This window comes from Lithobates pipiens, unplaced genomic scaffold (genome assembly GCF_037356315.1).
Source record: "Lithobates pipiens isolate NorthernLeopardFrog02 unplaced genomic scaffold, aLitPip1_a1.2 Scaffold_23, whole genome shotgun sequence".
Taxonomy (NCBI): domain Eukaryota; kingdom Metazoa; phylum Chordata; class Amphibia; order Anura; family Ranidae; genus Lithobates; species Lithobates pipiens.
Window position 1 is genome coordinate 41,548,926 of NW_027507785.1, and position 14,726 is coordinate 41,563,651.

The 14,726-nt window shown below is 44.7% G+C and overlaps 1 protein-coding gene across 4 annotated transcripts in view; it reads right to left on the reverse strand.

The window, feature by feature from the left end:
* The window catches only part of FCHSD2 (FCH and double SH3 domains 2), a 342,693-nt gene that overhangs the window by 3,104 nt on the left and 324,863 nt on the right, over window positions 1–14,726 (reverse strand). For all 4 annotated transcript variants that reach the window (XM_077451465.1, XM_077451462.1, XM_077451463.1 and 1 more), the window contains 3 exons: window positions 3,984–4,204; window positions 3,014–3,146; window positions 1,243–1,331 (listed from right to left, as the gene is read on the reverse strand). In XM_077451465.1, the coding sequence (XP_077307591.1) occupies window positions 1,243–1,331; window positions 3,014–3,146; window positions 3,984–4,204 (443 nt within the window). The remainder of the gene's footprint in view (window positions 1–1,242; window positions 1,332–3,013; window positions 3,147–3,983; window positions 4,205–14,726) is intronic.

Consider the following 14,726-nt stretch of genomic DNA (forward strand, 5'->3'; position numbering starts at 1 on the left):
TGTGGCATTCTCGTAGTCTCCAACCATTTTTAGGGGCATGCCCCTACTCTCCAACCATCTCTCATGGCATGCTCTAGTCTCCAACCATCTCTCATAGCATACCCCTAGTCTCCAACCATCTCTCATGGCATTCCCCATTCACCAACCATCTCTGGTGGCATGCCCCTAGTCTTCAACCATCTCTCATGGCATGCCCCTATTCTCCAACCATCTCTGATGGCATACCCCTAGTCTCCAACCATCTCTGATGGCATGCCCTAGTCTCCAACCATCTCTCACGGCATGCCCTAGTCTCCAACCATCTCTCATGGCATGCCCTAGTCTCCAACCATTTCTCGTGGCATGCCCCTAGTCTCCAACAATTTCTCGTGGCATGCTGGTAGTTTCTGATCATCACCTGTAGCAAGTCCGCAGCCTCTGTCCCTCTTTTTTAACATGTTTGCAGCCTTTACCAGTTTTCTGTAGTATTACATTCTCTGATTATTATGTGTAGCCCTTCGGTAATTTTAGGAACTACATTTGAGCCCCCCCCCCTTTTTTAAGTGATTTGTCAATTACTGCAATAAACTAAAGGCATGAGAGCACATCAAATTCTTAAATTAATTAAGCCTTTTAAAAAACACCGATCGTGTGATCACTGTTGAAGATGGGTGGTGGGGGGAAGAAAGGTGTTCAAGTTCTCACAGGGCTGCCGACTGGCTGTTTCTCCTCAAACATCAGACCCCACGCACTGAAACCCATCTGAACTGCATTCTGGCATCTGATCATCAGACTGGCATTTAAATCACCTGACCAGTATACGAAAGATCTTGTTCTCCTCCTGCAACCATTAGGCCACATTCTCACTCCTTTTGCCGAGTCTCCTATTTACTTTAGAAATCTTATACCGCATCGAATGCAGCAGAGGGAAGTGAGACGTCTTTGTTAGGCTTTGCTAGGACCATATTGGGGAGTAGAGCTTGTAATAAAGAGATATGGTGGGTGACTCAAGCCACTGCAACCAATCATTACGGAAATGTTAGCTTTAGGTGGACAATTCCTTTGAAAAGCTCAAGCCTGAATTCCCAGCTAGCTGGACTTTTTGAAAAGAAAGTGGGAAAAGTAGCTGTAAAAGTGGATTATTACATAGGGAAGTTTCTGTGTAGCCTTAGAATATATAGGACTTAAAGAATACCTGTCTCCAATACACAATAAGCACTGTGTAACACTATAAACCGAGTTTCATTGATGAAAAACACTTACTGGGCGTAGCTTGCCTTGATATCCATCGGGGGTGATCCGTGGAGGGTGCGGGTGCGACGTTGAAGGGGATTCCAAGTTTATGGTATTTTCTGAAAAAGAGAGAAAAACAATTAGCATTAGGACTATCACACCAATCAGCCATTACATTATGACCAATGACAGGTAACGTGAATAACATGGATTATCTTGTGACAATGAATGGCATCTGAAAGTGGTTGGGGTATATGAGGCAGCAGGTGAACATGTCGTCCCTTTAGTTGATGTGTTGAAAGCAGACATATAGTTCAGGAAGTAAGGATTTCAGAAACTTTGATAAGGGTAAAATTGTAATGGCTAGATAACCGGGTCAGAGCAGCTCCAAAACTGCAGCTGAAACCGATGGGATGTTCGCGGTCTGCAGTGGTCAGGGCCTACCAAAAGTGGTCCAAAGAAGGGACGACAACGAATCGGTGACAGGGTCTTAGGCAACAAAGGCTCACTGCTACATGTGGCGAGTGAAGGCCGACCCATGTAGTCCGATCCAATAGAAGAGCTACTGTAGCTCACATTGCTGAAAAAGTCAATGCTGGTTCCGATGGAATGGCGCCACAACACACAGTGCATCACAGTTTGTTGTGTATGGGGCTGTGTAGCAACAGACCGGTCATTGTGCCCATGCTGACCCTTGTCCACAGCCAAAAGAACTCACAATGGGCACGTGAGCATCAGAAATGGACCATAAAGCAGTGGAAGAAGGTGGCCTGGTTTGATGAATTCAAGAATGGTTTTAGGAAACCAATAACGAGTTCAAGATGTTCACTTGGCCTCTAAATTCCACCCCCATCAAATCATTCTCTGCAGCTATTACCTTTTGTACCACCCCCCCCCCCCCCTCCCTTTAGAATGTAAGCTCTACAAGCAGGGCCCTCCTGTACCTTTTGTATTGCACTGTAATTGTGTTGTCCCCCTATACATTGTAAAGCACTGCGTAAAATGTTGGCGCTATATAAATCGCGAATAATAATAATATTAATAATAATAAATTCTTCAGATCTCAATGCAATGGAGCACTGATGAGATGTGCTTACAGAACTTAAAGAGGTTGTAAACGCTTGTGTTTTTTCACCTTAATGCATCCTATGCATTAAGGTGAAAAAACACCTGGCAGTGACCGGCCCCTAAGCCCCCCCATTTTACTTAACTAAACCCCATATTTCTGTCGGCGGAGACACGTTCTCCCTCTCTCCACTGGGTCCCGGCTCTTGATTCAATAGATTGATAGCAGCACAGCCATTGGCTCCCGCTGCTGTCAATCAAATTTAATGATGCAAGGCTGGGAGGTGGGGCCGAGTCTGGCATTCGTGTCTGCTGGACTGGGGAGCGAGCCCGCAAGGTAACGCCCCTTGGGAGAGAGCTTCTCCTAGGGGGTTATCTGATGTGGGGAGGAGCCGCGAGAGCTGCCGGGGGACCCCAGAAGAGGAGGTTCGGGGCCACTCTGTGCAAAACGAGCTGCACAGTGAAGGTAAGTATGAAATAAAATAAAAAAACGAACCCTTACAATCACTTTAAGGATCTGCTACTGAAGGCTTGGTGCCAGTTACCACCGCATACCTTTAGAGGTCCAGTGGAGTCCATGCCTCAATGGGTAATGGCGTGTGGTCAAAAAGTTATGGTTGATCGGTGTATATAAGAGTGTGGGACTTACTAAAGTAGCTACATAATAATTATTCCAGTAGGTGAAAACGGCTATAAATGTGCTTCAGCTGTGCATTTGGCAGCATTTCCTTCTTACCAGTGACAGACGGGGAGCGGGGGAAGTAGATTGAGCCCCGTGCATTATCTGGACTGTATATGGGGCTGGTAGGAGGCTGGTCGTACAGCGGCAGAGGGGGAAGGGACGTCTGGGGTTTCGGTAAGGGGGATACCTGTAAATGAAGAACAATCATGGTTTCAGTAAGACATTGATACTGTAAAGTCTGCCCTTTTAATCAAAAAGGAGCACAAACGGAATTACCAAAAAATCAATGAGGAATTATGTAACAATACAATGCAATGCAACTAGATTTCATCTTTTTATTTAAAGTGGATCTTCCACCCCCCAAAATACAATGTGAGTGTACCTGGCTTCAGCCTCCTCCCTCTACCACATTTTTAAAAGTTTATTCTTTATTTTTTTTGTTTTGCATGGCAGCACTTCCTCATTTTTCACCTCGGCAAGAATGAAATTGCACACACATGAACAGATATGCTAAAGGGGTCTGCTGGGCTTTGGGACCCTGCAGAGACCTTCAACTTATCTGTGCATGTGGGGCTGCCATGCAAAATGCATGAGGATGATGCAGAGGAGGAGATATGGGACCCCTTTTCCAGGACATGCGTGAGCACAGATCAGCATATGTGTAAATGGCCGGGCAGAGCCCTTTGGCGCATGTGCCAGACTAATGAAAATGGCGGCACCAGTGGGGGAGGGTGGAGTCATGATCAAGGAGACTGAAGTTCCCTGTTAACTTGAATCCAAGAGGCTGTTTTGAGTTAATGCACATTTACCCAGTCACTGGTACGCAGGTAAGAGAACCGGGCTACAAGGCTGATCAGAGTTGGTAACAAACAAGCAGTAAATGTAATAAAGAAAAATTTGTGTTAAATTCTCTAAGGATAGAGGTCGGAGCCATGTGGCCCTAAAATACAAGCTTCACATCTCTGGAATAACAAAATGATCCATTCGGTAGAAGACATGAGAAAGACAGCAAATACCATCTCACCTGAATGTCTTCTATCCACTGGGAATCCCCGTTCTCAGACCCCACCAGCTCTTCCACCAACACTGATGGAAAAACGCCAACACGGCCGTTAAACTCTCCCTCCCAGAAGCCGTCGTCGTCCTGGTTTTCCTTGTTCAGAATCCGGATAATGGCTCCTTCGGGAAATGACAGCTCGTCTTCCGTCTGGCCGTCATAATCATAAAGTGCTTTCACAAAACACACTGGGGAAATAGGAGGAGAGAAGGACAACAGACTGAGTTTGTAGAAAAGATAAATCAGCTACAGGATTAAATACCATGCTCTTGTATATTCTCTCTTCTACCAAATTTTTTAACCATAAATCAGCACATTAAATTGTTCCATAAATAGCTTAAAAAATACGTTTGGGATTGATTTTATTGTTGCATCTGTCCCCCGCCGGCTCTAAGACTCAGAACTGAGCGATCAAACACCGCTGATTGCTCAGTTCTCTGTGAGCAGAGAGCTGGTGATTGTTAGTCTGCGGCTCACTGCTCTGCCCAAGCCCCCCGCCCTCCCCCACTGGAACGCTGGTCTGTGGAGGAGGTGGGAGCGGCTGGGTCAAGCTCTCAGCGGCTCCCTGAGAGGCTGAGCTAGGCGCTGGTCCAGGCTCCTGGGTGGATCCTGACCATATGGTCCCAATCTTTCTCCAGCCTGAACTGGCTCTGACACAAAACGGGTCGCAGGAGTGCAGAAGTAAATGTACTCCTGTGATCCACAGCCAAACGAGCTTTGGCTGTATTTCCCCTTTAACAAAATTTTTTTTTTTATTATGACCAGTCAGTAGATTATTGTATAATTACCTTTCTTAGCCTCTCCAACAAACAGATAATGTATTGCAAAGAAAATAATTTCTTTAGTGATTGTATTCCCACTTTTCTGGTCCACCCTAGATAGAAGCCCAATTTGTGAACGTTACAACTGCTAAGTGGTGGCACAGCTCAGTTGATACTGCCCCACTAAATGGGTGCATACTGACATCATTCCAACAGATAAGGCCTGGAAGCTGCCCACAGCCCTTGGGACATAAGCCTCACTCTGACAACTCACCTGCTCCTGTAATAGAACGGATGGTGCAGGTTTGCAAAGCTTGCCTTGGCAAGGGTTTTTTTCTTCCTCTGGCACTGTAGCTGGCTCGTCCCCTCCCCATCACTCCTTGTATATTTATTGATGGCACATGTCTTGGGCAAGCACTTGGTGCAGAAGGCAAGTACTTGTTAGCTGTATGGTCGAACAGCAGTGGAGAGAGGGGGTGCACTGTTGACCACGTTCGCTCAGGGTCAACACCATCTAGGAAGACTCTAAGTTCTAAATGCATCACCTTGTTGGTTTAGCAGCAAATCAGAAAATGTTTGGTGAGACTTCTGTATGTAAAACCAAACAATGAACAATTAGCTCTCTATTATGTAAAATTTACCACTTAAAGAATTTTGTCCTGTCTGATAAGTGCAAAAAATACCTTTTAATCCTGCCACAAATCTTCTGGGATGATAACTTCCTGTGCTGACTGTATGATTCCATTAGTTTTACTACCAGCGATCATCTATAAACTACAAAACAACTCCCTCATGTTATGGATAAGGGGAGGAGGTGATCTGTAGTCCTATCCTAGCTAGACAAGACGGCTCCTTCATAGATGCAGTGTGTGAGTGTTGTCATCCTAGAACCGGTTATGCGTCACTCTCCTGGATCACCAGATAGGAGAAAAAAAAAAAAAAAGTTAAAAACCTTGTCAGAGAAGCAAGGTTATAGTCTCCACACTCTTCCAGTGAAATTGCCAACCGGGCTCTTAACTGACCTAAGACCAGTTTTCTGAAATATATTTGGGCCAAAAAGCCAGCTAGACTAAAAAGATCCATCCTGACCCTGCCTACGCTAAAGGCATGAGAAGGCTTCCCAGACTCAGGCAAATATCTAAAGGCAGCTTCCCTTTACCAGACTGGTACACAACAACACTTAAACTGTGGGTTAGAATGGAACTGCACTGAATTTTTGGACTATTGGTCAACACCTGCTGGTAGGAGCTACACTATAGGTAATAAAGACTGTTTTCCATAATTTGCCCATCTCCCCTTCACCAAGCCCCAAGATTCCAGTATTGGGGGTCATCAGAATTTAAAAACAGACCTTCGACCTACAATTCAGCACCCCCATTGCACAAGGGACTTTTTGATCAGCTCACTTTTCTCATAACAATCGCCCTATGCCCACATTAGAAATAGGAACTTTTGACGGACCGACTGGCACCCAGCCTGAGCCTCTGCCAAGATACAGCTTCCTCCACTCTTGAAACAGGAACCCGGTATTATAGCCGAGCATTGCACCCAAGAACTAGCTTAGTTGCAAACTGGCTTAGGTGCAAACTGGAACTGACTTTATTGTAAATTCAAACAGAATAGTCCTGTATACCACACAAAATCAGATAAGAGCTTGATCACATTACCCTAAACAATGCAAACTGTAAACAGTATATCTAATGAACAGCCAACATAAACAAACAATAAGCTAATTAAACAGTAGGCTAACAACTAGTCATTTAGACAAGCCTGGTGACTCAGGTCACTGCCCAACCAGACAATGCTTTGATTAATCAGGGATCAACACCCCACTCCAGACTGTCCAGCAACAGTCTACAACAGCCTATGCTCATACAATGTTCCAGCAATCTGAAAAATGTGGAAATAAGTTTTCATAGATTTCTTGAGGGATATTGTTGCTAAATATTTCTGTCCCAAGTGGAGTGGCTTCCCCAACTCAATCTGCAGGAAGGAAATCAATTTCCTCTGACTATTAACCTGTACAGGATTAATATTACACCTTTCCATCGCCTCCAGAAGGGAAGCCTTGTTGTCGTTATTCAGTGAATTGCTCCAAGCCTCACTCTCAGCGTTGTTGTCCATCATTAGAGAATGATCTGCTCTCTCCATGGATCAGAGGCTGAACTGAGCTCTTTACCATGCTCTGACTGGGAGAAGCAGACAAAATCCCCAGTTTCCTCCATGGGCCAAAACCAGTGGGTAAGAGGCTTGCCCCATGTCCCCTCCAGAAGCCTCCATCCCCCTTGGGTCTGTCACAGGAACTACATACACGTTTGAGTTAGACATCTTGGGAATGCACTCAACTAGGGGCATATCTTTCGTATTCTACCAAAAAGACTCAAAACAGCAGGGGAACTTATGCCCTTTGAACTACAGTATGCCTAAATTAGACACCAGTAAGACATACTCTGTCACAGCTTTATGCCACACAGGTAGGAAGCAGGAACAATGACCCCCCGTTCTTACAGAACTAGGAAAGAGATTTAAACACTTAATTTAACCTAGCTCAAAAAGACGGCACACTTCTCTCTACTCACAAGACCTCAGTAGTAAGTAAATATCAAGAAGGGAACCAAAAGCGCTACTTACGAGGTGGTACAGCACCCTTACAAAACTTTGATGTTCCCAGTCCTGACCAGTGAGTCTCTGGCATGGGACCCAGCAGCACGTCTGCTATATGATACTCCTCTATCCATAGAAAAGTATAATGCCGCATACACACGGCCGGATTTTCCAACGGGAAATGTTGGATGTGAGCTTGTTGTCGGAAAGTCAGACCGTGTGTAAGCTCCAGTGAACATTTGCTGTCGGACTTTCCGCCAACAAATGTTGGCTAGCAGGTTCTCAAATTTTCCGCCAACAAAACTGTTGTCGGAAAGTCCGATCGTGTGTACACAAGTCTGTCGCACAAAAGTTCACACATGCTCGGAATCAAGCAGAAGGAGCTGCATTGGCTATTGAACTACCTTTTCCTTGGCTCGTCGTACGTCTTGTACATTACCGCGTACCCACGTTTGGAATTTTGGCCCAACATTTGTGTGTATGCAAGACAAGTTTGCGCCAACAACCTTCGAACAAAAATCCACGGTTTTGTTGGTGGAAAGTCCGATCGTGTGTACGGGGAATAAGAATCGTTCGCTAAAACACTTTGTAAATGCTGCAAAAGCAAGCATACCAGCTTTGTGGAAACAAACCGCCCTACCAACAAAATCATATTTTTTTTTGTGATCAAGCATAAAGATATAAAAGGTATATATACGTAGCGCAATAGCTCTCCAAAACTGGATCCACAGAAGAAAAAGGTTGGTAAATGTTTTTTATTGGGATTTTATATGATAGACCAACACAACGTGGCACATAAATTGTGAAGTGGAAGGAAAATGATAAATGGTTTTCAAAACCATTTCAAATAAAAACCTGAAAAGTGTGGGGGCATTTGTATTCAGCCCCCCTTACTCTGATACCCCTAACTAAAATCTAGCGGAACCATTTGTCTTTAGAAGTCACCCAGTTAGTAAATAGAGTCCAAATAGAGTCCACCTGGGTGTAATTTAATCTCTGTATAAATACAGATGTTCTGTGAAGCCTTTAGAGGTTTGTTAGAGAACCTTAATGAACAAACAGCATAATGAAGGCCAAGGAACACACCAGACCGATCAGGGATAAAGTTGTGGAGAAGTTTAAAGCAGGGTTAGGTTATAAAAAAGAAATGTCCCAAGCTTTGATCATCTCACAGAAAAATGGACAGGTGGACCCGAGCGGTTTGCTGGTGTGAAAGAGGCCTAAAATCAGTTGTAGAGAACATTCCTATAAAGTATGTAATGTACGGAGCTCATCCAAGCTATATATCACACTCCCAGCTTCAGATATTCATGGCGAATGTAAAAAACCTTTGACAATGATAACTGTAGTATTTTAGCTGGGGTTGAGATCATTCCCAAACTCTACACATTTCTCAGAATCACAGTATACATTGTGCGTAACTTTTATCCAGACACCTAAACTGGTAGCTTCCGTTATTGTATGTGTGTTATCAGTAGCGGCTGGTGAAGTGTTAATATGGTGGGGCGCCAGACACTGCCCTTTTTTGACTCCTCTCATTTCTCACAAGCCCCACTCCTTATAGACCACACCCACTATGTCACCTGTATGTCACTAGCTCGAACACATATCGGGGTGGCACAGTGGTGTAGTGGTTAGCACTCTCACCTAGCAGTAAAAAGGGTCACTGGTTCAAATCCCAACCACAACACTACCTGCCTGGAGTTTGCATGTTCTCCCTGTGCCTGCGTGGGTTTCCTCCGGGTACTCACGCTTCCTCCCATACTCCAAAGACATGCAGGTAGGTTAATTGGCTTCTGTTCAAATTTGGCCCTAGTATATGAATGGGGACCTTGGATTGTGGCTCCTTGAGGGTAGGGACCAATGTGAGAGTGCAATGTACAGAGATAGGGACAATTGTAGACACTCACTCAGGTTGAAATGGATGGACTGGTGTCTTTATTCAACCTTACTAACTATGTAACTATATCACATTAAAAGTGGTGTAAAAAAGAATAAATAAGCAAAAGCCATTTTAAGCAACTGTTTTTTAAATATAAGCGTAATTTAAATAACTTAGCTTATTTTAAAACATAAATAACATCTATCTATTATATATATATATATATATAGCTATATATATCTCTATCTATAGATATATAGCTATATATATATATATATATATATATAAAACACAACAAGGAGAACACATTAAAGTGATGTTTATTTAAATGAACACTGCAAGCAGTATACCCACTAGGAGTCTGTAGTAGTGAGGTGTGTCCTGGCATCATCCTATGGTTAAGTATTCAAATCGCTTTTGTATGGTTTGACAACTTACCTGGAGTCCTCTGACCACATACACTGGTTTTCTTCTTTATGAAGATCTGGTTAGCATTACAGAGCTAAGCAGGATTAAGCGGTCAAAGCATATTAAAATGGTTTGCCTACTTACAGTGGGGCAGTGCCAGGGCATTTCTGGCACCATTATCACTTTAGCAGGCTGTAGTGGTTATCGTGCTTGGATTGTTCCTTTAACCACTTGCCGCCCGCCCTATAGGGAATTGACGGTGGCAAAGTGGTTTCATAATCCTGACCGCACGTCATATGACGTGATCAGGATTATGAGCCGCTGCGCGCCCCCGGGGGCGCGCATCGCGACGATCGTTGTTGCGGGGTGTCAGTTAGTGATGTCCAGTTCATGAACGAATCGTTCTTTTGAACCGGTTCTTTTTAGTGAACTGGATGAATCGATTCTTTTCAGTGAACTGATTCGTTTGAAACAGTTCACTCTGCACTCAGTACATAGCAGAGCAGCAGAGCTGGCAGTGGTAATATGATCCTAGAGTGAGAGAGCTCGGCCCCTCCCTGCAACCAATCAGCTGACTCAAAGCACAGTGACACTCAGGAACTGGATACAAACTTAAAACAAGAGCCAGGAGTACACAGTACACTGAGTTAAAGAATAGTATCAGTTTTTAGAACCCAGTACACTGAAAGAACCATGAGTCACCACCAGTAAAACAATACACTAAACCAATGAGGTAGCAGCAGTGATCAGGTGGTACGGACAGCCTAAGGACCTTTCACACTCATGCGACTTGTCCTGCGACTTGAGACTGCAAAGTCACTTGACAAGTCACACCCCATGATTTCCAACGAGTTCAGTTCATATCTGTGCGACTTCAAAGTAGCTTTTGTACTACTTTTGTCTGACTTTGATGCGACTTGTGGCAGAGACCTCAAGATTACACAAACATTGCTTCAAGTCATGTCAAAAATCATGTCAAAAGCACTTGACTTTCAAGTCGCACAAGTGTGAAAATAGCCTTAACGATTGGATTTTACTACCAGGGGTACTTCGCCCATGGTAGTGGTAGTAAAATCTGATCATCATTCCTGCGCATGCGCTGTAAAGACTATGGGAAAATCTGATGGCTAGCAATATTAACTGGGAAGTTGGCCCATCAGAATGCAGTTCACATGCACAAAAACCCACTTTTCATTTAGGCTCCATTTCCACTTGTGCAACTTGTCCTGCGACTTTGTACTCTATGATTTCCAATGAGTATTATTCGTATCTGTGCGACTTCAAAGTAGTCCCTGCACTACTTTGGTCCCACTCGGATGCAACTTGAGATCCATAGACCTCCGGAATACACAGGCATTGCTTTAAAGTCGCATCAAAATTGCGGCAGAATTGTGCAACTTTCAGGCTGCGTTAGCCTGAAAAGCCAGAAAGTTGCACGATTATGCCGCGACTTGAAGCCATGCCTGTGTATTCTGGAGGTTTATGGACCTCAAGTCACATTACAATGGGACCAAAGTAGTGCAGGGACTACTTTGAAGTCGCTGTGACTTGAAGTCGCACAGATATGAATGGTACTCATTGGAAATCGGGTACTTCTTGTCATGCAACTTGCAGTCCCAAGTCGCAGGACAAGTTGCACAAGTGGAAACAGAGCCTAAATGAAAAGCGGGGTTTGTGTGCATGTGAACTGCATTCTGGGGCAACTTCACAGGTAACATTGCTATCCATCAAATTTGCGGAAACCTAGGCTCAGGGCCGGTTCACACTGCAGCATAGTGCAAAATCGCATGCGATTTGCACTGCAGTGCAAATCACAGGCGATGTCCGTGCAATGCGATTTCAGCCATACAGATAGTATGGTTGAAATCGTATCGCATTCGGACTAAACTCGCACAGGACCCTTTTTTTGGTCCGCACCAGAATCGGATCGCATAGCACTCATGCGATCCGATTCATGTCCAAACTGACACTTCGCAGTGCGACATGCGAACTGAAATGGGGGTGCCATTAACATTGTATGACACTCCCCAGCAGTTCGCATATGTCGTTGTGAACTGTCGTGCGAGTTGGGTGCGATGCAGGAACCCGTCGTGGAATCGCAGGGTTCCCGCATCGCACAAGTGTGAACCCAGCCTAACACAGCTGTTTGCGTATCACCAAAATGCATGACACTGCGCTAATCTGACAACAATGGAATAATTGTCAATTGACAACAATTGTGCTCTGCGCCAATGAACTAAATCAAAGTAAACATTACCAGGACCTGCCAACCTTCTGTGTGAATCAGTCTTCTGATTCTACTCATTTAAGAAGGTTGAATCAGAGCTTCGGTTCACTTGCTTGTCAGTAGACTCAGCAAGTGAACCGAAGAATCGATTCATTGAATCGGTTCATTTCAGTGAGCAGTTCGAAATGAACCGATTCATTTTAAAGATCCGAACTTCCCATCACTAGTGTCAGTCTGACACCCGGCAACTACGATCTCGGTAAAGAGTCTCCGACGGAGACTCTTTACCATGTGATCAGCCGTGTCCAATCACGGCTGATCACAGTGTAAATGGGAAGAGCCGGTGATCGGCTTTCCCTCACTCGCGTCTGTCAGACGCGAGTAGAGGAGAGCCGATCGGCTGCTCCTCTGACAGGGGGGGTCTGTGCTGATCGATTATCAGCACAGCCCCCCCGAGGATGCCCACACTGGACCACCAGGGACGCCACTAGACCACCAGGGAAAAGGTAATAAAGGCCATAATCCTCCCTAGACCACCAGGGATGCCAGTCAGCACAATGGGTGCCAATCAGTGCCCATAATGGATGCCAATCAGTGCCCACAATGGGCATCACTGATTGGCATGCATTATTGTTTGGCACTGATTGGCATCCATTACTATAACACCGATGCCGCCTATGAGTGCCCACCTGTGCCGCCTATGAGTGCCCACCTGTGCCGCCTATCCATGCCCACCTGTGCCGCCTATCAATGCCCACCTGTGCCGCCTATCCATGCCCACCTGTGCCGCCTATCAATGCCCACATGTGCCGCCTATCCATGCCCACATGTGCCGCCTATCCATGCCCATCCGTGCCGCCCATCCGTGCCGCCCATCCGTGCCAGCTATCAGTGCCAATTTGTGCCACCTATCAGTGTCCGTCCGTGTTGCCCATCCGTGTCGCCCATCCGTGTCGCCTATCAGTGCCACTTCATTGGTGCCACATTGGTGCCCATCAGTGCCGCCTTATCAGTGCCCATCAGTGTAGCCCCATCAGTGAAGGAGAAAACGTACTTATTTACAAAGTTTTGAAACTGAAACAAAAAAAAACATTTTTTGTTTCAAAATTTTCGGTATTTTTTTATTTGTAGCGCAAAAAATAAAAACCGTAGAGGTGATCAAATACCACCAAAAGAAAGCTCTATTTGTGGGAAAAAAATGATAAAAATTTCATTTGGGTACAGTGTAGCATGACCGCGCAATTGTCATTCAAAGTGCGACAGCGCTGAAAGCTCAAAATTGGTCTGGGCAGGAAGGTGTTTAAGTGCCCGGTATTGAAGTGGTTAAAGTGCAATGTGTTTTTATTTAAATGTTGTTTAGTTTTAAAGTAGAACCGTCACTTCTTTGAAAAATATACCTTAAGCCCCATACACACGGTCGGACTTGTACAAACTTTTCCGTGGACTTTTGTACAAAGTGTGTTGTCCACAAGTTTGTATTGCATACACACGGTCGGACTTTTTGACAACAAACACGAACGTGGTGACGTCACAACGTACTGACGCCGCTTCAAAAGAGGACGTTCAATGACTCCAGCGCCACCTTTGGTCAACTTCTGTATTGTAGTCTGATCGTTTGCAATGGTTCTGAGCATGCGTGTTTGTACCTTGTACAAAAGTCCGATGCTTTTGCATACACACGGTAGGACTTTGCTCCATCGGACTTCTGTTGTCAAAAAGTTTGTCCGTTCGCAGAGCCAACAAAAGTCCGATGAAAACAGAAAAAGTTTGTCCGATGGAGCGTACACACAGTCGGATGTTGCTCCAAAACAGCTAATTTGCATGTTTGTTGTCAAAAAGTCCGACCGTGTGTACGGGCCTTTAGAATAAAGCACTGAACATGACCTAAAACTTGTGATAATTTTTTTAATGTAATGCATCTTTATTTAAAAATTTTAAATTAAGATTTAGCAAAAAGGAATCACAATCCAGTTACGTGCAGCCACACAATGCAGTTTGGGGTGAGAGAGACACCCTAAGGCAGGGGTCTCAAACTGGCGGCCCTCCAGCTGTTGCAAAACTACAAGTCCCATCATGCCTCTGCCTGTGGGAGTCATGCTTGTAACTGTCAGCCCTGCAATGACTCATGGGACTTGTAGTTTTGCAACAGCTGGAGGGCTGCCAGTTTGAGACCCCTGCCCTAAGGGGATATACAGAGAGAGTAAGAGACCCCCTTGGGAATCTAATTTTTATTTTTAACATTTTTTTATTAACAAATACAATGGGGAGGGAGCTGGGATATCTTGGCGGCAGGCAGCCGATGTTTGCTGCCATAGCTGAATAGTGAGAAGAGACCAGTGCAGAAGTGCAGCACAATAACCAATGCCACTGCCTGCTGCCGCAAGCAAAATGAGCAGCAACCTACCTGGGAGCTCAATAGGCAGGCCAGGCTAGGATTTCAGCCCACCCTAATGAGCTCCAATTAAACACAATGGTAGACCGCCAGGCAGCCAGTAAGCATACCTCCCAACTTTTTGAGATGGGAATGAGGGACACCTATCAGCAAAAGTATGCAGGCATAGGACACACCCCCTGACACACCCCCTTAAAGGAGAATTGTACAAAAAACAAGATTAGTTAAAACCACAAGTGATTTTTTTTAACCACTACTATTTCTTTATATTGGCTTTTTGAATTTACAAATGCAGCAATTTACAAATCAGATGAAAGGTTTAGCGCTGGAAAACACTTTTTGATAGATAAAAAGTGAATTTTATATACATCTATATAGATCAGACCAAACAAGGGACAAATGAGGAGGAATGAGGGACAGAGGGACATTGCTCCAA